Source organism: Rhinolophus sinicus, linkage group LG18 (assembly GCF_036562045.2).
Source record: "Rhinolophus sinicus isolate RSC01 linkage group LG18, ASM3656204v1, whole genome shotgun sequence".
Lineage (NCBI taxonomy): Eukaryota > Metazoa > Chordata > Mammalia > Chiroptera > Rhinolophidae > Rhinolophus > Rhinolophus sinicus.
In genome coordinates this window covers 18,453,749-18,481,717 of record NC_133767.1, presented here as the reverse complement: position 1 = coordinate 18,481,717, position 27,969 = coordinate 18,453,749, and the positions used below count along the sequence as shown (strand labels likewise).

Here is a 27,969-nt window from a genome sequence, read left to right as displayed (position 1 = left end):
ACCTATAAGCACTCTGTGTGAGGTTTCATTACCTAATGCTGAATATGGAATATTTCCGTCATGCTCCATGACCACCTTTAATGGGTCTAGTTAGGGAAATCAGATGTTCCTTTCTGGAAGCCTGGCTCTCCTAGCTTCTGGGGAACCCATTCAATGGGGCACATTGGTTCAAACCAGCTCTGAACATTCCATTCGCCTTCTAAGACCGCCTGCTCAGCTCCCATTCCCACCGAGCCTGACGCCTGTGCCAAAACCCACGAGCAACACACAGAGAAAACTTCTTTTGGCCTTGACACCACTAAGAAGTGATGGTCGCAGGCCCCCCTCACCCGGGAGAGAGACCAGTCACTATACCTAGGAGCAGGTTCACCCATCCCTTCTGACAACAGCAGTCAGGTCCCTGGATTAGAGCTTTTTCATACAAGGAAAATGTGTTAGAAACATACTCATTTAATGTGACAAATTCCCATGCACAGGAAAATTCATGCTGGCATCATGCCTGCTTCTGTAAAAGTTGGGTTGTCACTGAAGACGTCTGGCAGATATGTAAAAACATAAAAATCTTTCAAGGTCTTGGGAAGGTAGCACAGCCCCTGGTAACTTGCTCAGTCTAGTCCAGATCAATGCAGAAGTGATCCCCACAGAAGAGATCTGTAGGCTACGCAAGACCAGCCAGTGGGGCTAGAGATGAGCAGGAAAAGGTTATTAGGACAAAGGCAGACGTGGGGCTTCACCGCTGAAATCCTCCCCATTGAGTGTGGCAATATTTTCAGGCTTGTTTTCCAGCATTTCTTTGTACTGACGTTTGAAGAAGCCAAGCTATGAGGGGAAGGAAATCAGGAGAATTGGGTAAGAGGGTTAGGAAGAAGCTGAGAGAGCAGAAGGGAACTAAGCGGACTTGTACTTGTGTGCCAGGACAATTATGGGAGCGACAGCTGTCACGTGTCCTGAAGACAGTGGTTATACACATGATCCAGAGCAGAAAGGCACAGATTCTGTGGTCTGCAGGCCTGCACCCGGCCTCCTTCCTGCCTTGCATTAGCCGCTCTGTATTATTATTTCAAAAATGAAGAACAGCCTCAGAGAGGTTGAGCAACCCGCCTGACAGAGCCACAGTTTGCACCTAGGCTTGCCTGACTCCATTGTATGGGTCTTCCTACCTGTGGGAGGGCTTGGGTTGAACACTGGTGGCGTCAAGTGGGGACAAGAATACGCACCTTGTACAGTGTGGCCGTGATGAGAGCCAGCAGCAGCAGGCCCCCCACAGAGCTGCCCACGATGAGGGGCACCGGGTTGTGGATCTCGTACTCCTCTAGCACCGTGCCCGTCTGCAGAGGAGGGGACCCCACCAGGAAGTGTCAGGCCTCTGGCTGCCCCAGACTCTCCCAGGTTCCCCGACCTTTCAGGACCCTCCCGCTTCTCCACACCAGACTCCAAGGGGTGAGGTTCAGATGCACTTAGGCCACTGTCCCGCCCAGGGACCTCCGTCCTCCCTCCCTCCAGGCTTGTGAGCCCCCACCCACCCAACATCGCAGATTTAGCCTCAGAAGCCCCCTCACCTGCCCGGCCACTGCCCACCCCACGGTCACTACCTGGGCTCTCAAAAACACCTCCTGTCCTGGGAACTGGGAATACACAGATGTGTTGAACGTGATTTCCGCCACAGTCACCACCAAGACCTTCTTCTGCAGTGTCTGCAAAAGGGAGCAGGACAGCGGGTGAACCAGCTCTAGGGAAGGCTCAGTGTAGAGACGTGTCCTAGCTTGAGGATGGGTGGGCCCAGACCCACCGGCACCACCTGAGCCTGGGGCCGGGACTCTGCTGCTGGGCCTGCACACCTGGCCGACCCACCTGGCTGACCCAGCCAAAGCTGAGGTTGCCCTTCAGGATGAAGTCAAGTTCCTCCTGGATGCCAAAGGAGGGGACGTCACAGCGGAACCTCAGGCAGTCAGCGACGGAGCAATTCTAGGGACGGGGAGGAATGAAGTTAAGGACGGTCTTAACTGAGGGGGAACCACAAGATGAAATAGTCCGTTAGATTTGGGGTGAGGAGATTAACAATTGCAGGACATACAAAGGTGGAAAATTAAGATCGTGAACTTTCCACTGGGCACTTACACAGTGGAAAGTTCGCAAACGTAATTGTCCAACCTTTTCGTATATCGCTCTGCAACCTAGCAGTTCACTGAGCAGCTGTTCCTCCCCTGGAAATGTAGGGCCTGTCTCACCAGCACAAGACTCCTTGCAATCTGGGCCTGGAAGTCCGAATGCTGGTGAGGTTCCATTTCTGACACACAGGAGAGACTCTAGAGACAGACAGAAATAGCCACTGAATGATCAAAATGTCTGTGGTACGAGGTGGGAGAAACTGGGGCTCAAGCCCTGGAGAATTAGGAAAAGCTGGCAGGCACCTGAGAAGGGGCCACCACAGCCACGTCCCACACTGCCACGCCGTTCAGCAGGACGGGAACCCAGAAATTAACACTGATGGCCAGATCTCGCTGGCTCAGGTTATTCACCTACAGAAAACAAGACAATATCACTGTGGTATCTGGAGCACCCCAAATCCCTCTTCTTTTCCGGCTTGAGCCCTCGGTTCCCCTCCACCTTTTCCCACCAGCTTTCAATGTCAGCAGCACCATGGCAGGGCCGACAAGAATATCCCCCAGCCTCACACTATACCGATGCTCGGCTTCTCTCCTGCTCTCATCACCAGATGCTGAGAAGTTGAAGTACTTGGTGGATTCTTCCTGACTGGAGAGAGAGGGCTTGTTGGTGAAAAATAGCCCTGGGACCATCCTGGGTGGTGCCCCAGCCTGCTGCCAAGGGCTCTTTTGGGACCAGCAGATGCCCCAGGGAAATGATGGTCACCATAGCAGCCTCAGCTTTGGCTCCTGTCCCCCACGCCCTTTGTCCTGATCACCTACCACTGCTAGCTTGTCCCTTGATACCCTGGCTCTTTCGTATCCCTGTGACTTTGTTCAAGCTTTTTCTTTGGCTGAAATGTCCTTACTCACTCCCTCTTATGGAAACTTCCACTTAAAGGCCCAACGTAAACATCACCTTGCTTAACACTGAAACATTTCCCTTGGGAAAAAGGTATTCACATGCTTTCTCTAGATTGGCTTTCCTGGCAGATCCACGGTGGGCCTCAGAGGAGGCTCGCACAGGCTACTGCAAGAATAGCCTAAGGAGACTCAAGGGGATGATGGCTGGGTCACTCAAGAGACAATGGAGTGTGGATCCACTGGAATGAAAAAATAGATGTGGCTATCCTGGGTGGTTGAGTAAATGTGATGGAAGATGGCACATGAACACAAGCCCATGGAGTGGACATAAAAGTTCGTGGCTCCAGGTGGCTTTCCATCCATCTATCATCCACCCACCCATCCATCCATCCGTGGTCTGCTTCAGTAAGTGTTTACCCTGTACCAGGCTGCATGCTAGGTTCTGGAGATCCATCAATTAACAAGTCACAACTCCTGCCTTGTCAGACGCCCCCTCTCCCAGCTTCCCCACAGGTGAGGCTGTCAGCTTGATGAGTAAGAACATAGGCTCTGCAGCCAGACCACCTGGGTTCACATCCCAGGCCCACCACTGCTTGCTTCAGTTTAAGGCAAGCTACTTAATGTCTCTGGAGCCCTGTAATTTTTCCCTCTTTAAATGGGGGTGCTAACGGCAGTGCCACCAACAACGGAGTTGTGGTGAGATTTGTGGCACTGGCATAAATACTACAATTCACTTTTTTTCCTTCAGTATATTAGTCTTCCTCTGCTCCCCACCCCAGCCCTTTCTCTCTCTGCTTCCATGTTCCCAGCTCACAAGCTCCCAGTTCTAAATCTCTTGTCCTATTTGAGTAAATCACTCAGCTTTCCCAATCCCGAGAGAGGTATGTAGCATTGGCCATGGTGCTAGACCATCAGGGTTTCATCCCTGGTTCTGCCACTTCCCATCTGAGTGACAGGGGAAGTTATTTAAACTCTTGATTTCTTTGTTCGTCAAAGGGGAATAACAGTAACCATATCGTAGAATTGTTAGAACGATTAAATAAACATAAATACATGTAAAGTACTTAAAACAATGCCTGTCACATCCTAGGGATACATACCTGTAAGCTCTTAGTATAAGAGTCAGTATTTCCCACGGACAGAAGGGGGGAGGCTTACGTGGAGGGTGGAGGGGCCATGACACCCCTTGAGTCCCCCTCCCTCATATGTGCGTCCACAGCAGCAGCCAGCGCTGTCCCAACTGCCTACAGCTCTGGAGTGTACAGACATGTGGGCTCCTCGTCCTGCTTCCGGCTTGGCCTGCCCCGCTCCTCCGCTCACCTTCAGAACCCAGGCTTGCCTTTCTGGTGGCCTGCCTCTGCCTGGGGTGTTCACAGACCTTGCTAACAGCTTATCACATCTCCGCTCTTCCTTCAGTTCCGTAAAAAACTGATCTTTACTTTCCTCTGTGTGTGAAAGACCATGTCCTGTTGGGCACCAGTGCCCCACTTCAGAATCTCAGGAAAGCCTCAGTCTCAGTCTGGCATTTTAGCTTCTGCATGTCCGTGTTTCACACAAAGACGAGATTGGCTTCATGTGAAAGGGAACCTGCACCTTGGAGACACAGGCGGGCACGCACAGCAGTGGTGGGATGCGCGGGTCCCGCCAGAAGGCCAACTCGTCAGAGAAACAAGAATCATGGTACAGGCGGCCTCAGGGACGCGGCAGGTCCGGCTCCAGAGCACCGCGATAAAATGAGTTGGCTTCCAATGCCCATCAAAGCAAGGTTTTCACTACACTGTCGTCTGTTACATGTGCAATAGTATAGCGTTATGTCTAAAAAAGTGAACAGACCTTAATTAGAAAGCACTGTCTTGCTGAAAACTGCTAACCATCATCTGACCCTGTTAGAAAACTGGCGCTGATAGACTTTGCAGGACGCAAGGTCGCCACAAACCTTTAATTTGTGAAAAACACAGGAGCTGCAAAGTTCAATACAGTGAAGTCAGCCAAACAAGGTATGTCTGTGTGTGGTATACACACGGCTGGTCCCAGTATTCCCATGTGAGAAATCGGAGGGCTAGTTTCGATATAGAGTGGGCTGGCTGCAGCGGTGCTGGTCTGGGAGGAAGGTCAGAGGTCAGAGGGAAGGGCCAGGGAGGAGTCACCTGCTGATCACTGTGTAGACAGCGTATTTCACTGGGAGCCCCACCTGGCAGGTGGACTTGCTGGTTGCAGGCCTGTTATTCTCACTGGAGAGAGAGGGAGAGGCCAGTTGGGAAGGAAACCAGGAGAGGAGTCCCTGGCTGGGACAGGAGAGTGGCGGGTGAGGGGCACATCACAGCTGGCCTGGGCTCACCTGCTTGCATTGGCCTTCAGAATCAACTTGTCCCCCAGGGTGGCCTTGTAGGAGACATCAAATGTGACCGTGAAGGTGCCCTGAGAGAAAAAGCAAAAAGGAACGGGGATAGGGAAGGTCAGGGGGGAGCGAGGACAGGAAATGGGTCAGGACAAGGGAGGGAGAGTGACGGGGAGAGCAGTGACCTTAGCGCCCTCTTGGAAGAGGGGGTGGTTGACGCGACAGCGGGTGCACTTCAGGGGCTCGTTCCCAGTGGGCAGCGCCTCACATGCCAGGTGCAGTGGACGCTGATGGGGATGCTTCCAGGGGAGGAGAAGCAAGTCCACACAGTTACCCACATGCAGGGTCTAGAACAGTGGGGGCTTATAGAGAAGCAGGTGAAAGGACGGACTGTTCACTAAATAAATGGTCCTGGGAAAATTAGTCCACGCAAACAAAGGAAAACAACAACAGTCAAACACTGGACTCCTACCTGACTCCATCCAATAAGATAAATTCCAACCAGATTAAAGTCTTAAATGTCAAAAGGCAAAATTGTAAAGCTTTTAGAAGATAACATAAGGGAATATTTTTTCATGACCTTGGAGAAGGTAAAGATTTCTTAAACAAGATCCACACAAAAACACCAAAGATTGATAAAAACCAACCACAATCAAATTAAGACAGTCTGTTTATTAAAAGATTATAAAGAGACTGAAAAAACAAGCAACAGGGTTGGAAAAGATATTTGAACACATATAACTGGAAAAGGACTAGTAACCAGAATATGTGAGCAACATTTACAACTCAGTAAGAAAAAGATGGATAATTCAATAGAAGAAGAAAACGACTTGGAACTTGCTAAAAGAAGAAATCCAAATGATCAGGAAGTATATGCAAAGTTGCTCAACTTCACTAAAGAAATGCAAATTAAAACTGCAAGGAAATATTCTTACTCACCCACCAATTTGATGAAAATTTAAAAAACAGACAATGACAAGTTTTGGATTGGATAAAAAGCCACAAGACTCTCATACGCTGCCGATGGAATTGAAAATAGGTGAAAATGGTTTGGCTTTACTTATGAAAATTGGAGACACACATACCCAGTGATCCAGCAATTCTACATGCAGTATATGCCTTCCAAATATTAATACATTGGTACACACCAGAATGTGTGCTCAAGAAGGGTCTGGCCCAAATCAACAACTGCAATGACCTTCGATTGTAGAACGGATACATACATTGTGGTATAGTCAACGGGCTCTGTGTGGCAGTGAAAATGTTCTATAGCCACATGCAGCAACGTGGGTGAATCTCACAAACATAATATTGAAGAAAAGAAGAATGACACACACACAAACATATAACATGTTTCTATTTATATAAAGTTCAACGACTGCAAAACTGACCCATACTAGGGATGTACTCACGGGTGGTAAAACTATAAAGAAATACAAGGGGTTGATTATCACAGAATCAAAATAGTGATTTCCTTTGGGGAGACAGTGAGGATGTGATGAGGAAAGGCACATAGTGAGAGGGCTTTTGGGGGTGCTGGCAGGGCTTTATTTCTTGACCTAAATGCTAATTGCATAGACATACACTTAATAATATTTGTTAAACTATACATGTGCTTTATGCATCTCCTCTCTCTCTCTCTCTCTCTCTCTCTCTCTCTCTCTCTCTCTCTCTCACACACACACACACACACACATCTCATCGTAGAAGAATTAAAAGGAATCGACTATAACCCAGGGCAGGAGAGAGCTCCCGGCCAGCTGGAGCCCACGGGACTTACTGACCCGAGTTCCCGAGACCCGTCGGTAGGACAGCCCTGCTGGGTAGTAGAAGTTGATCATGGTTCCATAGGAGTCCTCACCCTCATTCCACACAACCACTGTCAGGTTGAGCTCCAGAGAGCCCCCCACCACCAGGGTCTGCAGGCTGAGGAGGAAGCACAAAGTGACGGCTCCTTTGGGGACAGACTGGGAATGGGTCAGGGGCAGGACAGGCCTGTGGGAACGCAGGAGCCGGCAGGGGGTGGGGGGGTGGGGGGGGAGGATAACATTCCAGTCCAAATCATTCCTTGTCAGAAGACAGCCAAAGGGAGCACTTTTCATCCTGAGAGGGTGGGAGACTCGCAAGTCTGAGCATCTGGGGTGAAAGGAGACGGGGCTCACTCACCCTGAGAAGCTGAGGTTGACATGCAAATCCTCCTCACACAGGCGATCTTGCCCACAGTTCTTCTTAAAGGGGAGCTGCAGCGAGACAGTCTGCTGTCTGCCCCTCCACGTCGCAGTGCTTCTCCAGCCCCTCCTTAGGGGTGCCCACCAACATCGAGTATTACGGGTCATACACCCCGCACCCAGCACTGTGCTGGACCGGCGAGGAGTGTGGTGTGTGTGGGTGGGCAGTTAGAACATCAAAGAAGGCAAGACAAGCTCCCTGGCCTAGGAACATAATCCAGCTGAGGAGTCAAAGCCAACTCACACTGGAACAACTATTCAACAAACACTGTTAAGTGTCAATAAAGGGACAGGTTCTGGGCTGGGGAGAGGGTGGAAATTAGAAACTACAGGGGAATTAGACCTGGCCCTTGCACTCAAAGAACCTAAGATGCCAAGAGAGCCACAGGGGCAGGTGCAGAGCGCGCTGGGTCCAGCTGTGTGATATTTGGCATGCTGTCACCATGACATAATAGGAGACCCGAGAAGTGACAGATGCTGAGTGTGGTTTTCAAATGAAAGGGAGAAAAGGCTGGAGCTTTGAGGAGCAGAACAGACCTTTGAAGTGAAGAGAGGACATATTTGCAAGTAAGAGCTGCGAAGTGGACAAAGGCAGAGGCCGGAATGAGAAAAGTGAGGAAGGGCCTGCAGAATGGAAACCACAGACTTTACGTGGGGATGAGGTGGATAGCCAGTGGGGACAGGTGTAGGGTCCAGGCCAGGCGGGTCTCGGGAACTGGGTGGTGGCATCAGAGTTTCTCAGGCACATGGGAGAGTGAGCATCACGCACCCTTGGGGCTCTGTCGGAGACTCACGTAAGCAGTGACGAGGTCCTCTGAGCCCTCCTCCAGCACGGGGTGAAGGTTCTGGGATGAGGGGATGGGCTCCCCCACCAGAGACAAGTTGAGGCGCAGGGCGATGGGGCTAACCACATCTTCCACGCAGCCCTAGGGGAGCAGGGCAGCTCCAGAACCCACTCTCCTCCTCCACTGGACCAACTCCCCACCGTCACAGTTTCCCAGCCAAGCCGTGGGGCTGGGTTCTCCAGCCTCAGGCTCCCCACCTTCCGCCCCACTGAGCGGGCACGCCAGAAGCCAGCCTGGGGCGCCTCCTCGCTCCCCTCTTCCCTTTCCCAGAACCCAAAGTCCTCACTGGTAGAAGCAGTTTCATGGATTCACAGTGATCCCCCAGCCCCAGGGTTTTGCTCCGACTTAAAGTCCAGTGCTTGGTCTCTTCAAAAACGGCACGAGAAGTCAGGCGGCCTGGGTCCAGTGCCAGGTCATACCTGACAGAGCTCCGCATGTCACCTAAAGTGGGAGAGGGACAGAAGCTAGAAAGTCAAAGAGAGCCTCGAATGTTCTGTTTTCATTTATTCAGGCCTCAATATTTGCGGAGCAGTGTCTACGGGCCATGAACTGTACCAGGTGCTAGGAACACACGTGGAGAAGAGGACAGGCAGATGTGGCCCCTGACCTCAGGAAGCTCAGTCTAGGACAGGAGGCGAGCACGTAAGACAGACATCACAGTGTGACCGTCACAAGGGTGGGGCCTCAGGTATGAGGAGGCCTGAGGCTTAGAGATTTCTTCCAGGCCTGGGTGGGGCCTGGCTCCCACCTGGAGAGGAGCAGGAGGGGGTGAAGACTGGGAAGGAGTGTCCCTGCTTGTGGGAACAGTGGGTAAAGCCCAAAGGGAGAGGCTGGCACATTTACCAAAAGTGCATTGAGTGAGGGGAGTGGGATGTGAAAGGCTGGAGTGGCCAGGAAGGGCCATATCACGAGGGCATCGCGAAGAAGGAGTTTGGTAAATGCGACAGCGAGGGGGCTGAGAAGTGTTGAGCAGCAGAGCGAGGAGGCCAGATTTGTACTTCTCAGCGAATCACTCTAGTTGCTCTTTGGAGAAGGGGGGTGGTGGTGGCGGGGAGGCGAGGGGAGGCAAGGACAACTGTGGGAGCAGCTCCAAGTGTGGGTGGAAAAGAAACAGGTGGCCTGGGAGTGGGCAGCGGCCAGGTAGGAGGAGAGGGGTGGGCACACTCCAGATTTATCCTGGAGACAGAGCTCTAGGTCTGGCTGTGCGAAGAGGGGGAGAGCAGGGACCCAGGTTTCTGATACCAGCAGCTGGGTGGGGGTGGGAGTGACATTTGGATTCCTGGGCCCATTCTGTCTGGGGGACCGGCTGGGGACCTCAGTGGGGTGAGGGCCTGGGTCCACTGGTGGAAACTCACCTAGATAGTCGAGGGAGATTTTGTGGATGGTGAGACAGACTGTGGCAGTGCCAGCTTCCAGGGGGGTGGGCACCTCCTCCCAGCATTGGTACACGGCCTGAACCAACTCGGAGGGCGTGAACCTGATGGCTACAGCCACGTGTAGCACCGGCTGGCTCCTAAGGGTCAGAGAGCTGGTGGGGCTCTGGCCTCTGGAAGGAACCCCAGGCTTGGGGCAGCCAGGTGAGTCAAACACACGGCAAGCAGGGGTGGGAGGAGGGGAGTCGTCACCTGAGCAGCAGCACGTGACCCTGGGCCCCCACGGCCAGGTCCACCAGTCCATCCTGGGTGAGGTCCTGACCCCCGCTCAGTGACTGCCCAAAATACTGGAGCCTGGGGGTGAACTGGGAGCCTGCAATCCTCTGGCCAGAGAGGGAAAGGAGACGTGGAAGTCAAGGGGAGGTGATGAAAAGCTTTGAGAAGAAAGATTTGGGAAGGAGACTGCAGCAGAAGCGGATCTGACTGGAGAAATTGAAAAGGCAGATGAGAGTATAGGAAGGAAAGCAAGCAGAGGGGGGATCTCAGGGAGTCCAGACAGACAGGAGACTCTTTGGGGCAAACTCTTCAAGAGGGTGCAGGCTGACAACAAGAAAAAGGCATAATAATAGGAGAACAGATTTGCTCAGCATTTGTATGTGCATTCATAAATATTTGCCGAGTGTACTCCCATTGACTTATCTCTACAAGAAGCCTATGGAGCAGGTTTATCATTGAATGCTTCCTAGAAGGAAACTGAGACTCACAGATGCTAAGTCAGCCACTTGCCTAAGGCCACACCACTGACCTGGCTGGCCAGGACTTTACCTGGGGCTTGTGGTCTCTTAGCCACTAAGCTGCCCCCAACAGACTGAAGTCTGCTTTGGACCAGAGAGAGGAAAGATAATTTGTGCTTAGCTGGGCCTGGTGAAATTCAGGGATTTAAACCACTAAAAGGAGGGTAATGGCAGCTGCTAAGGCCCCTGAAAGGAGAGGTCACCAGGTGACTCTAAGAAGGAAAGAGGTGGGACTGGAAGAGGCTGAAGACATGGGGCCTACCTGGCTGTGGGAGGGGCTGATGCCCAGTCTAGACGTTCCATGGAACAGGTAGACAGCACCCTGGTTCTCCTGCTCCCCCGGGGCCCCGATGGCCACATCCGTCAGCCTGTCCCCATTCACGTCCCCCAGCACTGTCAGGGCTGCCCCAAAGCGGCCCCAAGGGTGGCCTTGCTCCCCACGGAGAATGACGTCACACTGCCACTTAGCCCTCTGCAGAACAAAACCAGTGTCAGGCTCTAACCCAAGCAACCCTCCACCCCACACCCAAGCCCCACCCAGGCCAGGTCTCATCAGCCACTCACCCCCCGGGGCAAGGGACACACAGACACCTGCCCCCCCCGAGTCGGCTCATAGTGATGGGGAGCCCCGATGAGGACCAGGTCGGAGCTGCCATCTCTGTCCACGTCCACGGAGCAGAGGGAGGCCCCGAAGTAGGAGCCGATCTGCAGGGCAGAGCTAAAGTCACCCTGCCTGCCCCTGCCAGAGGCACCCCTTCGGGGCCAGGTCCTGCCTCTCCCCAGGCAGCAGGACCTCCCCCCAGGCAGCAGGACCTGCCCCCATGAGCCCCGAACCCCTTCATCTGCCCCCTCTCCACCCCTGGAGACCCCGCCACCCTCAGGTTCCACTCTGGCTCCTCCACACCCCACCTGGGTCCCTGTGACTTCAGCCTTCGGCTGCCATTGCCTGGACTTCTGGGTGAAGATGACAACCTTCCCAGTGTGCTGATGGCGGGGGGCTCCCAGGACCAGGCTCTGTACCCCTTTCCAGAGCGCCAGTTCGGTGGAGTAACCTGAGGGGCCAGGCCTCAGCACAAAGGCTCCCCTCAAGCCCCTCCCCCAGGCAGCCCCTGCCCCACCTGTCCTCACAGCCAAAGCCTCTTCTCACCCAGGTAAGAGTCCCTCATGTCCTCATGCTCCTGAGACATGTTGATGAAGGTGGGGTTTGCATTTGGGGGGTACAGGAAGGCCCCTCCAGACCAGCCGAAGCTCCCCACAGCCCCCAAAGCGGGTCCATCCTGGAAAGAAAAACGGGTCCATCCTGGGCTGAGCAGGGCGGAGAGGAGAGGACAGCCATTCCAGGGCAATCCTGCAGCCGACTCCACTCACTACCTGGAATTGCCCCCCCAGCCCTCACCAGCAGCCTGTGTCCGACTCCCAAGGTCCTCAGTTCATGTCCCCTGTCCCCACCCTGTCCCACCCGCTCTGCCTCCTGGCTGGCTCTCCTCTGCTCTATCTTCTACACCGACTCCAGTTCTCCTCAAACCCAAATGTGCAGCCACCACCCTGCTGGCAAAACCCTGTGCCCACACCCCTTAGGAGGGCATCTAGGATCCAGCCCATCAAACCTGTGGAGTTAGCCTCTGTCCCATAACACGTCCACCCTCAGGCCAGACACCTCTCTGTCCCCTCTCTCTCTGGGACTCAGCTCCTCTCTCTGGAAGAGTCAGCCTCCAAGTCACCTGCTCTGGGGGCTTCCTTAGTTCCCTCAGGGAGTGACAGGCATTTCCTCCTCTGCATCTGTGGTTTACTGCCTTTTAAAACTTTTGATTGTGGATAATTCAGAACATATACCAAAGTAGAAAGAAGCGAATAATGAACCCATAAGTACCCGTGACCCAGCTTCGATGGTCAATTCATGACCAACCTTGTTTCATTTCTGCATCCCCCTCAGTCGCCCCCCAAATTATTTTGAAGCAGATCCCTTCGGATGTTTTGCATACACACCTCCTTTTGGACAAGGCAGGCTACATTGTCAGTCTTTGGTCTGCATGGTCTGGCCCTTCCCACCTCTGTGGCCATCTCCTTCTGTGCTGCCCTTGGCTCACTGCTCCAGCCATGCTGGCCTTCTATCTCTTTCCTGTAGCACCTTGTTCCCGCCTCACGACCATTGCACTTGCTTTTCCGTCTACGTAGAGCAAGTTCTCGCCAGCTTTCTCCAGGGCCGGCCCTTTCTCCTCATGCAGCCTCACTTGTCACTCCTCAGGCTGCCGCTGATTACCTCTCTCCATCCCAGTGCGACACGTGAACGTCTCCTCTGTTGCCTGTCATCTCCTCCCCTGGCTCAGCGCTGGCGAGAGCGGGAAGCTTGGCCACCCTGATCTCTGCTGTGCCCCCAGCACTTACTTCTACTGCCCTCGGTCTGCCCCCTGCCATAGGGGAGCCCGAGGATGGGCTCTGCGTTCTCGTTTCTGCTGGGTCCCAGGTGCCGGCAAGTCCCGCCCAGGGTTAGTCCTTAATAGCTATTACCAAGCTCCCGCTCCACCCACCGTGGTGAGCACTGAACTGAAGCCTTTTTGTGACATCTCATACTGGAAAGAGCTGCTTGTCCTCGATTGGGTTCCTGTGGGAAACAGGTCACTTAGGCTCCAAGGGCTCCGAGCAGAGCAAGGAGAATGTGGTCTGGGGATTGGGGACAGGGAACAAGTTGGGGTGAGCTGTGTACAGGGACTATTGGGGAGGGACCTCCTCAGTGCCGAAGCCTGTTCCCCAGTTACCCTCAACCGCGAAGATCTTCTCCTGCAGCTGCTTCAGGATGCTGCCAAGTGCTGTGAAATTGTTCACCTTGAACACGTGGTCCTGCGAGGGGGCGGAGCCAATGGTGGCCAGCTCCTGCCTGGCGCGGGGTTCCTGAAAAGCGCTGCCCACCTGCAGCGGAGAGGCAGGTGAGGAGAGGGAGCCCAGCAGCCTGTCAGCCTGGGCAGGTGCATGGAGGCCGGCAAGCGAGCGAGATGACGCACCCCAATGGCATAACGGATGATGCCGGCTTTCTCAGCCTGGGGGATGACATCCCTGTATTCCCGGGAGTCTTTGTATTTCTGTCCATCTGTGATGACGATGAGAATCTTCTTGGAGCTTCTGCGGGCCCCATTCTTCCAATGAAATAGTTTAGTCCTGTCGGGGAAGAAAGGGAGTGGACTCTCCTGAGATGGGATCTATTCTGGGAAGAAATCGTTTGCAGCATGAGAAGCTCATCTGGACAGACTGAGGAGTCCTGGTCCCCTCAGACTCCGTTGGGTATGATCAGAAATTAATTCGGCCCTTTTTGAAAGTCGTACTGACAATAATTAGTAAGACCAGTAATGAAGGTACTCATATGCCTTGTTCCTAAAATTCCATCCATATGGCACCTCATTCCCAGGAGGCAGAATGGTTTGGAGCAGGAGTGCTGGAGTCAGGCACTCTTCGGGCAAATTATCTCAGCTCTCTGAGCCACTGCTTCTCCCAATATTTGAGAATAATAACTGTGCCACAGCTGGTCTCCAGAGATGGCCCCGGGAGCCACACTACACTCCCTTCCCCTACTGGACTGGCCTGCAACGTGCTCTAACCAGCGGCATGCAGTGGATGTGACACCATGCCCTGGGCCATGGGCCCAAGAAGCCTGGTGACCACATGGACAGAGGGGCCCGGCCATCCCGACTGAGCCCAGCCTTTCAGCCAGTCCAGCCAAGGCCGCAGCCAGGTAATGAAGGTCTTACGTTCTGGCCTCTGACGCTACCTGACCACAGCCACACCAGAGACCCTACGCAAGGACAGCTGAGCCCCAGGATTATGAAAACTTAACAATTACAGGGTTGTTGTTTGCACCATAATGATACTGGCCAAGCGAGTAGCCCCCCAATCCGTCCCCCGAAAAACTTTTAAGTTTTCTTTCCTACAGGCATTTTAAGTTTCCCTTTCCTTAAGTTTTCCATCCCCCAGTTTCTTAGCTCCCTAGTTCCCGATCTTAATCACCTTTCAAATCAGCTTTTTCATCATAAACAGAAGGTTGTTCCTAACCTGAATCATAGGAAGTCCCCTGCCCCCTGCTCCAGGCCCAGCTCCTGGGTGAACACCGCCACCTGAATGACCAGATTAACCAGAGGAGAATATCACAGGCTCCATGAAGCTAAAAAGAATTTCTATCCCACAGCCACTTTGCGTCGATGGCTTTGGGTCCTGCTTCTTGGGCCAACACTTTTAACCAAAATCTATTTTTCCTCATTTAGGGGCCTTGAGGACGCAGAGGATACCCCAGCAAGATTACCAGTCCCAACCAAAGACACCAACATGGTCGTCCATGCAGATCTCGAGACCCCTTCCTCCATCTGAGATCAGATAGGGCAAGAGTTCTGTGACTCCCCCAATAGGTAGGGAAAGTTCTACGCCCCTGGGCAGCAGGGCCTGAACTTCCCATAGAGATTTTATGGGGATCACGTCTCTCAAGGGGAAAACAAGACAGGCAGAGACAGGCATCGGGTCTCTGCTTTCCTGCGCAAGCCACAGAATGCGACTGCCCAAAAGACCTCCCCTCTCCACCCAAAACTTCCCCTTTTCCTTGAAATAACTGCCCCAATGACCTGCTCTAATCAGCGGCACGCGGTGGATGTGACACCATAAACCCAGTGTGGATTTCTCCTCCTTTGACAGTTTACTAGACAGAAAGAGTCAGTAACTCCCGGGGTTGCCCAGACAACAAGCAGGGAGCCAGGATGGGAAGCCCATGAGCTGTCTGCCCCAGGTTGGCTCGGGGTCCAGCCAATGTAAGGCCAGGCACAGGGACAGCACAGGACAGAGGAGCACTGTCCTTTATCAGTGGGAAGGCAGCAATGGAGGAGGCCAGAAACACTCCAGGAAGGACTCTGCCTGCAATCCCCCTTCCCTCTGTGAGACCCCCCTGTCCCCCGCCCCCCAGAGCCTCTCAGCTTGGCATGGGCTGTGTGGAGGCAGGAGGGGGACTTACACCACTTCCTGGATGCCCGTGGCTGTGAACGTCAGTCCACTCAGCTGGACAATGGGGTCCACCAGGCTCTGCGGGCTGGCGCTGGCCTGGAACTCAGCGAAGGTGAAGTGGGTCTTCAGGATGTTGGAATATTGCATCAGTGAGAACTGTGGGGGCCAGGAGGAAGGCTCAGGCTCAGGAACTGGGGCTGTCGTCTCTGTTTTTAATAAACTTTTTGTTTTGGACTAACTTCGGGTTTCCAAACCATGTTCTATGTGTTTTTCAGGCCCAACAAATACTGGCGTGCCAAAAAAATGTATACAAGTGGACCCTTTGGTCAACGTTGCTCAAGCAGTCATTCACCGTAATCAGAAGTGTCTGGACACTGATGGGAACCACTTTGAGCACCTCTTGTCATTGCAGAAGTGAAACATGACTTGTATTCATCTTTTGTTATCAGTATATATTGACTATTACAATTTTAATACTGTTTTCCTTTCTTAAAATGTGTAGACATTTTTTTTTTGGCACCCTCTGTAAATACTGAAACACAGAAGGAAAAAAGTGGCCCAAAAAGAAAAACGGAAAATTGAAATCAAATAATGCTTCTTTCATAGTTTACAGAGAATAACCCTGTCAATCACAATATTTGTTAAACTTAAATTTTAAAAAAATTGTAACACGAGAAATCAATTTGTAGGCTATATTCCCTCACTTCTCAAGAATCTGTCCATACATATGCACTAATGACTGGGAAATTAAATAATAAGATAAAGAAATCAGGTGTCACATAAAAAGCATAACAAAGAATCATCAATTATTTGGCCAAGTTAAATTTCATAATTTAAGTTCAGTTAAATTATTTTACAATCCTCCAGTGCTTGTAAACAGCAAAAACATCTATTTTTTGTGGCATGCGGGGACCTATTCAATGCAATGGGGGGATCTCCAAGGGTCGGGCTCAGCTCTGCCCTGTGCTGGGACCTTACCTTGACCCTGGCACAGGCCCACCGAGCCCACAACCCAGGGAGATGCCAGAGGAGACCCACCCCCAGAAGCAGACCCGCCCCCAGAAGCAGACCCGCCCCCAGCCCACTTCTCAGGCCTGGCGGGCTGGTCTTCACCAGGGTATTGGTGCCCTCAAACTGGCCCATCACCGCTCTGACAAAGCCCTTCATCTGCTTAAAGTCACTTTGGTGGATGCTGCCAGAGCCATCAATGAGGAAGGCAATGTCCATCTCTTGATTTGGACACTCTGCAGAGAGGGAGGGAAGAATGAGACACACGTGTGAGTCCCAGCCGTTTGCTGGGGCCCCGAAAGCCTTCCTGGTCCAGAGTCAGAGGGCCGTCCTTGGCCTAGGGTCACTTCCCACCCTGTTTCTAACACCCTCCCCAGAGGAGACTCCATCCTTCTCCCCTCATCTGAGCCCCTGCTGCTCCCCTCTTCCCTCCAGGTCTGACAAAGGGGAGCAGGAAGACGAGGACAGGGGCCCGGTGGGTTCCTCATTCATTTCACCAACAAATATTTTCGAACACACGCGGTCAGGGTGTCACAGACCGCAGGGGAAGGCGGTTGAGCCAAGTGGCTGACTGTGCCTCCTGGAGCCCGCATGCCGGGCCCAAGTCCCAGTGGCACCACCTGCTGGAGGTGCATTCAGGCAAGTTCTGGAACCTCCCTGGGCCCGTGTCCCACGTCTGTAAAATGGGGTAATCATAGTGCCTGCCACACGGCACTGCTGCAAGGATAAAAAGAATTCATATGTACCTAAAGCGCTTAAGCCACGGCCTGCTCCACAAGGGGCAGCTGTTACGCTGTCATCACCACGTGCCAGGCCCTGGTCCAGGCCCGAGGACATGCCTCGGGGGTGCTGGGCTGTGCCACCGAGACCCAGCCCCTACCAGGACAGAAGCGCCCACTCCAGCTGCAGAGAATTGGCTGTGAGTCCCTCCCCAGGAGTCACCCCAGTCAAAAAGGAGATACCTTGCCCCCGGGACACTGCCTGCCCCATGCCCCTCGCTCAACCTCCAGGCCAGGCCTCTGTCCTGAAGGCTTTGTGGGGAAATGTGATAAAAGACCCCCGATTTAAAAGCAGACGCCATTCTTGCCATGGTACCGTCCTCACCATAATGGAGAGCCACGTTCTAAGTACGTAACGAATAAGACATTTCAGATGGTCCCCAGACTCATGTCGGGGAGTTGTGGCCTGTGTGCAAGACCCGTTTGGGACCTCCCCCAGTGCTCCATATCGTGTCACCCCCAGGCGGCCACGGCATTGAGCAGTGACGCTAAGCTGTGGCAGCTCCTCCGGCATCCCGCCTGCTTCAGCAGCTAGTGCTGAGAAGAACTGGAGGGTCACCTCCCTCCCTGTTCCCTTGGTGACTAAGAAATGCAGCCACAGCAGGCCTGGAAGCCCTCAGGTGCTCCCCTTCTCACCGGGGTCCCTCCACCCCCACCCCTCACATCCTCTCAGGCCCAGCAATTTCCCTCACAATGTCACTTCTGTAGCCCCTGGGCCTCACTGAGCATCTTCTCAAAAATGACCAGTCAGTCAGGCCCAGCTGCCACGTCTAACAACGGGAACGCACCTCTCTGAGCCTGTTTTCTCGTCTGTGAATGGGGATCATCCTGCCCGCACCCCAGGATCCTGTGAGGATGCCACCGGGAGATGCACCCCCGGCACCCGTCCTTCCCACCCCTGCCCCAGGTTCTGAGCTCACGGCCCATTCATCAGCCATTTTCTGAGCCCCAGAGACGTCAAGAAGACATTCACCTCCTGGCGTTTCAATGCCACATCTCCTGCGTGGACTGAACACACATCCTAGGCAGGGCATGGGAACCCCAAAGCCGGGAGCACTCGCCGGCACTCTCTGTTCCCTCTGTGGACTCTGCTCTGTTTGTTCTGGGGGCGTTTCTGCTCACCTCTCGCTAAAACCCCACCAGACCTAGCATCGTAGCTTCTCTGGTCCAAAGCAGTTCCCAGTCAGCACCTTGAGGGGCCCCAGCCCTTACTTAGGGGGGCCTCTCTGATGCCACAGATGAGGCTGTCTGTCCCTTCATCCCAGCCCACAGGCGCTCCGCTAGACCCGTCCTAACAGCCATCTCGTGTTGTGCGCAAGGCAGGGCTCTCAGCACTTCGTCTGTGTTACATCTTAATTCTCATAAGCGCCTTGATGATTTAACCCATTTTACCAACGAGGAAACTGAGGCCCAGGGAGTGAGGCCACTTGCCCAAGGACACAGGAGCTGAGTTTATGCAGACAGATGGTGCTGCAGCGTCCCAGGCACCACTGTCTGTGCAGGAGAACTGGGTTCACTTTCCACAGCCCCATCGTTGCGCCCCTTAGAAGGGGAACTAGTCGGCAGAGTACTGTCAGCTCAGCAAGGCACCATCCAGAACCGCCTCCATCATCCTCATCACACATTGTCACCAGCCGAGGCCCTTCCTCTTCAAGTCCAAGAAGTGTCCCTGCACCTGCTGACAACTGGAGACCCCCATGACCCCTGCAGCCAGCACACTGGGTTCCCTTCTGCCCCCTGAAACTTTCACCCCTCGACCAGCTTAGGGCTCCTGCTGCCTCCTGCCAGGACAGACCATGCTTCCAGCCCCCTTGGGCTCGTGAGGCTACTGGGAAGGTCACCTCAGACGCGGGCCTCACGCTCTGCCCATCCTGAGAGCCCACCCGTGCTCCACAGAGAATCCATGTCCCTACGGACCGACCTGGCTCTGCAGCAGGGAGTGTCCGGACGCTCTGCAGGCGGGAGTCCAGCAGGAGGCAGGCTCCCTCTGTGTACATGTTTTCCGCACAGGCTCTGTGTGCTGTTGGGCCACAGGCCTGGGTGCAGAGGCCAGTGTGGGCAAGGGGCCCGGGCACGCCCCCTCGACTCCCCCAGCCCAACAGCCTCCTCTGGCCATTCCCCTCTTGGCCCTCCTGTGACCCAGAGAAACTCACCAGCAGCTGGGAGTGGTTGATGGAGGCTGCCATGGACAGGCCCAGGGACATGTTCAGGGTCCCTGGGGGTGCTGAGAGGGCAGATACACATGGTCACCCTAAGGCACACCCTCATTTGGGGGGGGCGGATACACATGGTCACCCTCAGGCACACCCCCATTTGGGGGGGGGCAGATACACATGGTCACCCTCAGGCACACCCTCATTTGGGGGGGGCGGATACACATGGTCACCCTCAGGCACACCCTCATTTGGGGGGGGCGGATACACACGGTCACCCTCAGGCTGGACCCTCATTTGGGGGGAGAGTCAGGCTGGAGGCCAAGGAGGGGCACTCCGGGGTGGGAGGGGTGAGGGTCCCAATTCCTGGGTGGAATCACTCACTGTGAAGTGAGACGGGCTGACACAGGCCGGTGGCAGCATCACAGTTGTACAAGCGTCCTGTTTGGTTGACCACCATCACCTCCAGGGGGGCCCCCACCACAAGCCTGGAGGCACAACCATGACAGACAGTGGGGGGGTGCACAGGGCGCTTTGGGCGTGTGAAGAAGTGAGACTTGGCTCTTGGCATTGAGCACTCCAGGCCATTAAAAAATCAGGGCTGAGTTTAACCCTGGGAGCGCGTGTGCGTGCGTGCGTGCATGTACTTATACACATGATTTGGGTTGTTTTTGTAACCTTCACCAAAAAGAAAACTATTCAAAACAATAAGAAAGTATTTCCCAACCATGGGTAAGTGCATTTTGCTTCTGGGTACCCTCATTCTGAGTCACCCAAGAAACAGATCACCTCAAGTTAAATACAAGAATGTCTTGAAGCCATAAGCTTTCAAAACAAATAGATAATTCTATAATTAATTAAACAATAATAGAATATAAGTAATTTAAATTGGACAATTTAAAACAGCTATATCAGAACCCATATCTGTACCTATAGTCGTATTAAATGCAAGGAGTTTATTTGCAAAACTCCTTGAGAGAATTTTTTAATTTTGGAAAAATTTTTATCACTGTCAACAACCTCCCACTTAGGTGAGAAGACTAGATAAACACTGGTGTATTTTAATTAATTAGCCAAGCAAGGTTTAGTGAAATTGGTATTTATAGGTTCCTCCTCGAGAGCCATTCCTTTATGGATAGCTGGAATCCCTGTGTCTAAGCAGATGCAGTTGTCTGGGACCTGCTGGTCTAAACGCATGAACTAACATTTAGTCTTAAACTACTCTTCTGCATGTTTTTTCCTTATCACAACCCATCCCTCACACGCAGACTCAATCTTTTCAGTATTTGGGGTACAATTTAGCAGAAACCAGCAAAAAGAGTAAACGTGTAACAATCAGAATGTCATCCAACATATGATCTGCCTTATTATAAATACTAGTGAACAGTGATCAATCAATCAATCGTTTTATATTCATTTTTTTAAGATAGAGGGCTGGAACACAAATGGATGGGCATGGAAGAGGGACAGTGGCCGTCTCTGGATTTGCTGGGCTTTGGGTGATCAGAGGGGCCCAAGAAGACCTGGGTGGGGGAGCTGGAGATGGAGTCCACGTCAGTCTGGGTAGTGGATTCCCAGGAACACACACATGGAAAAGTCCACCGAGCTGGACTTTTGGATTTGTGTTTTTCAGTCTAGGTGTTATATTTTAAACCAAACAAAGAAAAAACAAAAATGTGGCACCTGGCCCTTGCTTTTCTGTCCCTAGCTTGCCAGCTGGGTGGGGGAGTGGGAGGGACGTGTGCGCCTTTGGAACTCTGCACACGTCTTCTTGGCCACCTGAACCTCCCTGAGCTCAGGCTCGTTGCCTGAGCCTTCCTCTGTGAAGCCCTCCTGGAATTCCCTCCTGGGTTAGATCTCTCCCTGCCTGTGCTTCCCAAATGTTGGTTACGCTTGCATTACATTGTGACTTCAGCTCCTTGGGTCTTTGTCTCTGGGCCCTGAGAGCATGTACTCCTGGAGTCAGGGCAACTTGCCAATCCCAATGCAACATTAAAATGTGAGGCCTTTTGTTGATGAGAAAAAGGTTTTTCCTTTCTTTTGGAGTCTCTCCCTCTCTACCTGTCTTGGTATTTTCTATGTGTTATTGAGTGTCACACTCGCTTAGGTCTAAGGATACTCACGGGGCAAACTGGGCACAGCCAGCCCTGACCTTGCCCAGCTCATGCCAGGGGCCGAGGCTGGCAGGAGCCACTAGGTGGGGAAGTGGGGTGAAGCAGGAAGCTGAGACCCTTCCCCAGAAGGCAGTGGGAGGCTTGGCCGCTCAGGAGCCAAGCTCCAAGCCCCCAGGGCTCCTCCACTGTCCCATGAATCCTCACTTCCAAAACACAAATGCGAAGATTAAACTATGAATAATTTCAAGAGGGAGACTGCAAAACATTAATACAGCGCAGAGGCGAGATAAAGCCAGCCCTGCCTGGAGGGTAGATTCCAGACCTCCCTCCCAAGGCCACATCTGGCCCAGAGTTTGTGGCCCTTCCTGGGATGGTGAATGGTGAGTCGTGGTGTCAGGGGCCTCGGGCAGGCTTCCAACCTATGCTGCTTCTCCCCCAGGATACCTCTTGGGCATGCCCCGTGCAGCCACCTGCCTGTAGGACAAGGGGAGACAGTGAAGGGACTGGGCAGACCTACCTAGAACTGCCAAACTGGACCACACTCAGTCCAAAACCAGCTCCGTCCTCTCGGAAGACCTTGGGCTCTTCCACGTCCAAGTAGAATCCATGACAAGACACGAAGACTGAGGAGTATGAGAAGGTAAGGTGGGAGGGCAGTCAGAGAAGCTCCCCTGCTCTGGCCCCCTGATTTCTTAGGTTCTGGGCACCCACTCTGCGGTGGCAGCCTTGGTTTCCCACCTGCCCAGGAGAAAGGCTTCTCTCTTTTGTTTCCTGGTTTGCCAGCTGTGTGGTTCCTGTCTCTCTCCCTCCCTTCAAAATAATCAAAGCACAATGCACAAGACAACAATCCAGAGAACTGTCCCCTCAAGGACACATCAAAGGACGTCCACAATCTGAAATGAGGCCAGTCACCTCCTTGTGTGTGAGACGAGGAACGTCTTCTAAAGATAAAGTGACCACACAGTTTAGTATCGAAACGGGGACCTTCTGAGCTGATCATTTACACAGGGGAGGGACGCTGAGGCTGCCCCAGATACACCAGGGCATATGGTCACTCTACTTACAGACTGCCCTGTGCCATCTTCTCATTACACAGAGGCCCCTAAGGTCCAGATGGGAGAACCCACTTAGAACGCTGATTAATCATTTGAAATCATGCGTTTCCCGGGTCACTCTCCCTTGGTGTCGGGCTCTACGTGGGCAAGGAATGCGTCTGCCTTGTCTCGGTGCCTGGGGCTGTGCCTGGCCCTTAGCAGGTGACTAATTTCTGTTTGTTGACTGGCCCAGAAGGGCAGCCGCCGGCACCGCCAGCAGCCCAGCGCTCCTCCTGCTCCTGGACCCACGCATCCTCCTCCCTGCTGACTCAGCTCGAAAGCCTTAGGGGAAAAGCTCCTATTTCAAGGGCTTTTTCTGACTCCCCTGTAGCCAAGCAACCCCCTTTCCTCTCCATTCCTCCCGGAATTTCCATCTCTCTCTTGGGATCCGTCAGGGACTGAGGAGCCGACTCCCTCCCAAGGGAAGAGAAGCTCTGTGGATGCCACATACCGGGCTGGGCAGTAACAGGGTGGGTGTGGGGGGGTGTCCGGACATCTGAGCCCCAGGGTTCTGGGAAGAGGCCAGATATTCGGGGTTCTGGGACCCTACAATAGCCAATAGCAAGGGAGCCTCACGTCCTACGTCTTCCTCTCAGAGAACGATTCTGATTCTGAGCCTAAAAGCAGCCCTGATGATCTGACAAGAGGTAGGGTACCAAAGATCTGACTCAAGTGCCTGAGGGGCTAGGCAGGTGACATTGGTGAGTCACGTGGGTGGGTGTAAGCACCACAGAATAATGGACACTCAGAGTGTGGCCTCTCCCAATGGGGCAAGCATCACAAGGCTCCAGTGCCCAGAACCACCAGACCTTGCCATTTCTCAAGAGAAGCTGGAAATCTGGATTTTTGTGTGAAATCTGATTTTTAAATGACACGCAAATGTGGTCCTAATACAGTTTTCTATTTCTGGAACATTCTCTTGGCAATAGCGGGACAGCCAACCTGAGGTCAAGACGTGGGACCAACACAAGAGCCAGGAGATGGTACCCAGTCTTTTCCCCTCTAGTGGCTTCTGTGCCCCCTCCAGGGGTGGCTGGGGCTGACTCCTCTCACCTACAGAGTGCCCCCACCCAGCGCCCCCCAGGAGGGAGGCAGGGATGCTTAGGGAACACGAAGAGGCAGGTCATCACCTGCCCGAGCCTCACCCACCAGCCCACCTTCCCTCATGTTTGCTCAGATCACACCCTCCCAGATTCCAGGCCAGACCGTGGACACTAGGCCCTCCCCTGCCTTCAGCTCCTTTTGCGAGCTGTGTGAGCTGACCACAAGCCCCCAGCCTGCCTCACCAGGTAAATACCCTCCCCCGAGGCTTCCCCAGCACTGAGGGCCCCACTCACCACCCAGGAGGAATGTAACACCAAAAGCCATCTCTGAGCAGTGCATCGGAGGAGTGGACAGTCAGGCACCAGAGCCCTGGATGGCACTCAGTGGCTTGGGAATGAGTTAGAATAATGACTCACGGCCTTGAAGTGACAGGAGGAAGGGCCTATTGAGGAAGTCCTTGGTTAATCATAGAACAGAGGCAAGGGCAAGAGGCCAGAGACACCCTGGGAGAAACCCCCAACTTCTCCCCCCACCACCACCTCCAGGGCATGGTTGTCCCAGAAAACCCCTCCCCCAGCCCTTGAGACTCAGTGAATACCCAGGGGTTAGCTCCCTGGTAGGCTTAGAAAGCAGGAAGTGGAAGTGGGGGAACAGGGGGATGCAGATGGATGGATGTGAACCTAGTGAGGGGCAGACCACCCCTCAGGCAGCAGGGGTTCGGGGCGGGGGAGGGGAGGCATGGGGGAGGGTACTGGTTAACAAGCAAACCCCACTCAGAGGAGAATGGATAACCAGCTGGTAAATACATACCATGCATTCACTAGTCAGCAGTAAGTGACAGACAATGTGTATCAACAGGGATGAATCTCAACATTAGCATAAGTGAAAGAAACTAGACACCAGGATGCATAATGTATGATTCCTCTCGTATGAACAGATAAAACTAACTTATGAGGATAGAAATCAGAAGGGCGATCACCTCTGGTGCAGTGGGGAGGGAACTTCTAGCATTTGTTAAATTTAACATTCAGCACTGAATATTTTAGCATATGTTAAATCAGGGAGGGGTAGATACATGGGTAGAGGCTATTTATTCTCTGTTGTCTGTGTGTTGTAAAGATTACACAATTAAACATAAATGAATGTTTTGAAAGCCCATGAAAAAAATGTCCCATGTATAAAAACCCAGGCATAGACTTAGAAGGTTAAAATGTATGACAAAAGCCCTAACTATGGTATATTATTTTAAGTACAGATATGACTGCTACTTCTAACACTTAAAATATAGATTAAGTGTCAACTATAGACAATATAAAATAGTTTTCTAAACAAACATTTAGCTCAATTTACTTGAGGTGATATTGAATGGACAGAAAAATGAACAAGGTATCGGCAAGGTCATGAATAATGCCCTTGCAGAGAACGGCAGACTATGACTCCTCGCTTTCGGGCTGGTTTACCAACTTCCTGCAAAGATTCTTGTTAAAGAGAAAACCACAGGCCCAAAATGGCATCACTCATGCTAAAAACCTAGAGTTAATACCTGATTTACCTGCAGTTTTGACCTCTCTCAGAAATGTAATCTTAAATCAACCAGTCTGGAATTTTCTGGTCAAGCACCATTAAGATAATGTCACATGGGCCCTCTCCCTCCCCCTAAAAGGAAGGAGAGGAGATTTGCATAAAACCCTTGCCTTCCCTGCCACCCAAAAGATGCCCTGGTTCAAAAATAATCCTTTCTTTTCTTTTTCTAGTAACTCCCCTGCCATATCCGTCTTCCAATAAAAACAATCCCTCGAAGCACCCTTCTAGTTACTAGGTGGGATGCCGCCTAATTCATGAATTACTTACTAAAGCCAATTCAATCTTCAAATGAACTCAGTTGAATTTTGTCCTTTCACACTGTCGAGGCCAAGTTGAGCGATAGCTTTCTCCCTCTGGTGCTAAGTGGTCTGCAGCAAACAGCACTCTGTCAGTTCTGTGGATCTGGGAACTTCTCTGCGTCTGGAACCACAAAATAATTATTTGATCATTTTCCTAAATCCAAAATGTAAATATCTCTTCATTTTCTCCATCTTCCTCACATTTCTTCTTTAGACACTGCCTTGAGTGATATCACATTTCACACATAATCTTCCATTTTGGACCTGTCTTCACAAGCAGGTCTTCAGGCTAACGTTTTGCTGATTTCAGCAACTATAAGGATTTCCAACTTTGCCTCAATTGTATTATCACTTGTCTCAGCAAAACATTTTTGTTTCCCAGTCATTTTTAAAGAACAAAAAGGTCAAATTGCAAAAATATGCAAATACTTGCAAAAAAACCAGACACTGCCATGAAACCCTCTGTTCCAGGATAGGCTGCAGGCACTGGGCTGCAGGGCAACCACAGGGTGCCAAGTGGGGCTCCCCACTTAAGAGAACCACCAACTCAGTACATGTTCTTAAAGCTTGTGATATTGTGATTTATACTAAGAAAGATGTATTGGGTCTTTGTCCTGTTTCTGGCACGGAGCTCCTAAGACTCTTGGAATTTCCTAAGTGATGAGAGTAGAACTGCAGGCAGCAGCTCAAACTGGTCCTATCCTGTTTCTGACAAGATACTGAGTTGCTTTTCAGGGACAACAGACCCAAACCACATGTCCCACAGCTGAAGCTGCACAGAGGAGAGAACCTGGACCTCCCATTTGCACCCGGGACCAAAGTCTCACCTCCTGCCTCCCACCATGGAACCAAAGTACTGGAATATGACCGGAACCCTTTCCGAAGCAAAGGGTCAATTTTCCAGGAATAGCCGATGCTGAAGCCCCCGTACCACAAATGACGAAGTTCCAAAGCTCTGTGATTGGAACCTGCCCCGCCAGCGTTCCTGCATACCAGCCTGCTCCCCCAACCCCTTAAAACTCACCTGAAGCACAGGATCAGGGAGACAGATCTGAGCCTTGCCTCCTGTCTCCTTGCTGGTCTACTTAGCAATAAAAGCTTTCTTTCCCCCCCAAAACCAGTGCCACAGTATTGACTCCTGTGTATGTCCTGTGTATGTCTGGCAGCAGGCCCTTGCTCCGTAACAAAAGCAATAAATGTGTCTTTTGTCACATTAATGAGGTGACTTTTGGAAAGTACCTGAGGATGGAGACTGGTTGCCAGTAGAGCCAACTATGTGATTAGAGGGTTGGAAATTTCAGTCCCACTCCCCATCTCCTGGGAGGGGACACGGGCTAGAGGTTGAGTTCAATCACTAATGGTCAATGACTTACTCAGCTATGCCTGTGTAATGAAGCCTCCATAAAACCCAATAGAATGGGGTTCAGAGAGCTTCCAGGTTGGTGATCATGTGCAGATTTGGGAAGTGTGGCATATTCAGTGAGGGCATGGAAGCCCGGTGCCCTTTCACATGCATCTCTTCCATTTGGCTGTTCCTGAGTTATATCCTTTTATACTGAACTGTAATCTAAAGTAAAATGTTTCTCTGAGTTCTGTGAGCCACTGTAATAAAACCAACCATGTCCAAGGAGGGAGGGTCATTGAAATGACCAGTCAGAAGCGCAGGTGGTAACCTAGGCTTACAAATGGCATGTGAGTGGGGGTGGGAGGCAGTTTTGTAGGACTGAGCCCTTCACCTGTGGAATCTGATGCTATGTCTGGGTAGACAACGTCAGTGCTGAGCTGAATTGTAGAACACCCAGCTGGTGTCAGAGAATTGCTTGGTAAGGGGAAAGCTACCTCCTAACCCCATTGAAATTTGCGTATCTTTAAAAAATAATTAAACAATACCTTTAATAATCTTTTCAAATAAGTGTGACGCAGGATAGTTTTGCAAACTTTCACCAGAATGATTCGTGCCTGCCTTAGTTATGAAAAGCATGAATACAGGTCCACACAGTTTAATTTCCACATTCAGTGCTTCCTGTTTGGTTTACTCTTTATTTTGCTTAAATAAGAAAATCCTGACACACAGTCATCAAAATGGCGGCGTGAGGTGAGCCTCTGTAAAGCTCCCCTGGAATTTGCAGCTAATCGAACAACAGTGACTCCACAAAGGACTCCCTGCACAGCAGACAGGCAAGACGAAGAGGCCCACTACTGAATTCACCTAAAGGTGGGCGAATTGCACGAGCAGGAGAGGAGGGAAGGGAGAAGAGCGAAGACGGAGCCACAGCCACGCGGGCGCAGGACGCAGACCCAGCTCAGTGCTCCGAGCTCGCTGCTTCCCGGAAC

At 52.2% G+C, this 27,969-nt stretch overlaps 1 protein-coding gene across 8 annotated transcripts; it reads right to left on the bottom strand.

Annotated features, from left to right (window-relative positions):
* Nucleotides 1–430: 430 nt before the first annotated feature.
* ITGAD (integrin subunit alpha D) lies at nucleotides 431–25,961 on the bottom strand. 8 transcript variants are annotated; one of them, XM_074322611.1, is made up of 32 exons: nucleotides 25,837–25,961; nucleotides 25,604–25,756; nucleotides 24,046–24,194; nucleotides 22,132–22,237; nucleotides 19,885–19,988; nucleotides 19,501–19,571; nucleotides 19,269–19,383; nucleotides 16,674–16,804; nucleotides 15,571–15,716; nucleotides 13,586–13,739; nucleotides 13,343–13,493; nucleotides 13,115–13,188; nucleotides 11,734–11,863; nucleotides 11,496–11,638; nucleotides 11,151–11,291; nucleotides 10,849–11,058; nucleotides 10,045–10,175; nucleotides 9,775–9,932; nucleotides 8,706–8,860; nucleotides 8,369–8,500; nucleotides 7,513–7,586; nucleotides 7,131–7,272; nucleotides 5,532–5,693; nucleotides 5,347–5,426; nucleotides 5,156–5,239; nucleotides 2,676–2,754; nucleotides 2,412–2,519; nucleotides 2,229–2,306; nucleotides 1,852–1,965; nucleotides 1,593–1,694; nucleotides 1,218–1,328; nucleotides 431–819 (listed from the first exon to the last, which is right to left on the bottom strand). In XM_074322611.1, exons 3-32 carry the CDS (start codon nucleotides 24,089–24,091, stop codon nucleotides 706–708), a joined length of 3,546 nt encoding a protein of 1,181 aa, XP_074178712.1. In that variant the 5' UTR covers nucleotides 24,092–24,194; nucleotides 25,604–25,756; nucleotides 25,837–25,961; the 3' UTR covers nucleotides 431–705. The 8 variants fall into 8 exon arrangements, 6 of the variants coding, with proteins under 6 accessions (XP_074178712.1, XP_074178713.1, XP_074178710.1 ...); XM_074322612.1 differs by having other exon boundaries at nucleotides 5,532–5,645; nucleotides 25,837–25,960; XR_012493064.1 differs by lacking the exons at nucleotides 24,046–24,194; nucleotides 25,604–25,756; nucleotides 25,837–25,961 and adding an exon at nucleotides 22,353–22,629 and having other exon boundaries at nucleotides 2,683–2,754.
* Between the last annotated feature and the right edge of the window lie 2,008 nt (nucleotides 25,962–27,969).

Coding starts and splice junctions, on each gene's coding strand:
- ITGAD (XM_074322609.1), bottom strand. CDS start 22,614: ATGATCAGCTCAGAAGGTCCCCGTTTCGATACTAAACTGTGTGGTCAC. Junction 19,572..19,884: donor TCAGCCCGTCTCACTTCACA/GTGAGTGATTCC, acceptor CTGCCCTCTCAG/CACCCCCAGGGACCCTGAAC. Junction 13,494..13,585: donor TCATCCGTTATGCCATTGGG/GTGCGTCATCTC, acceptor TCTCCGCTGCAG/GTGGGCAGCGCTTTTCAGGA.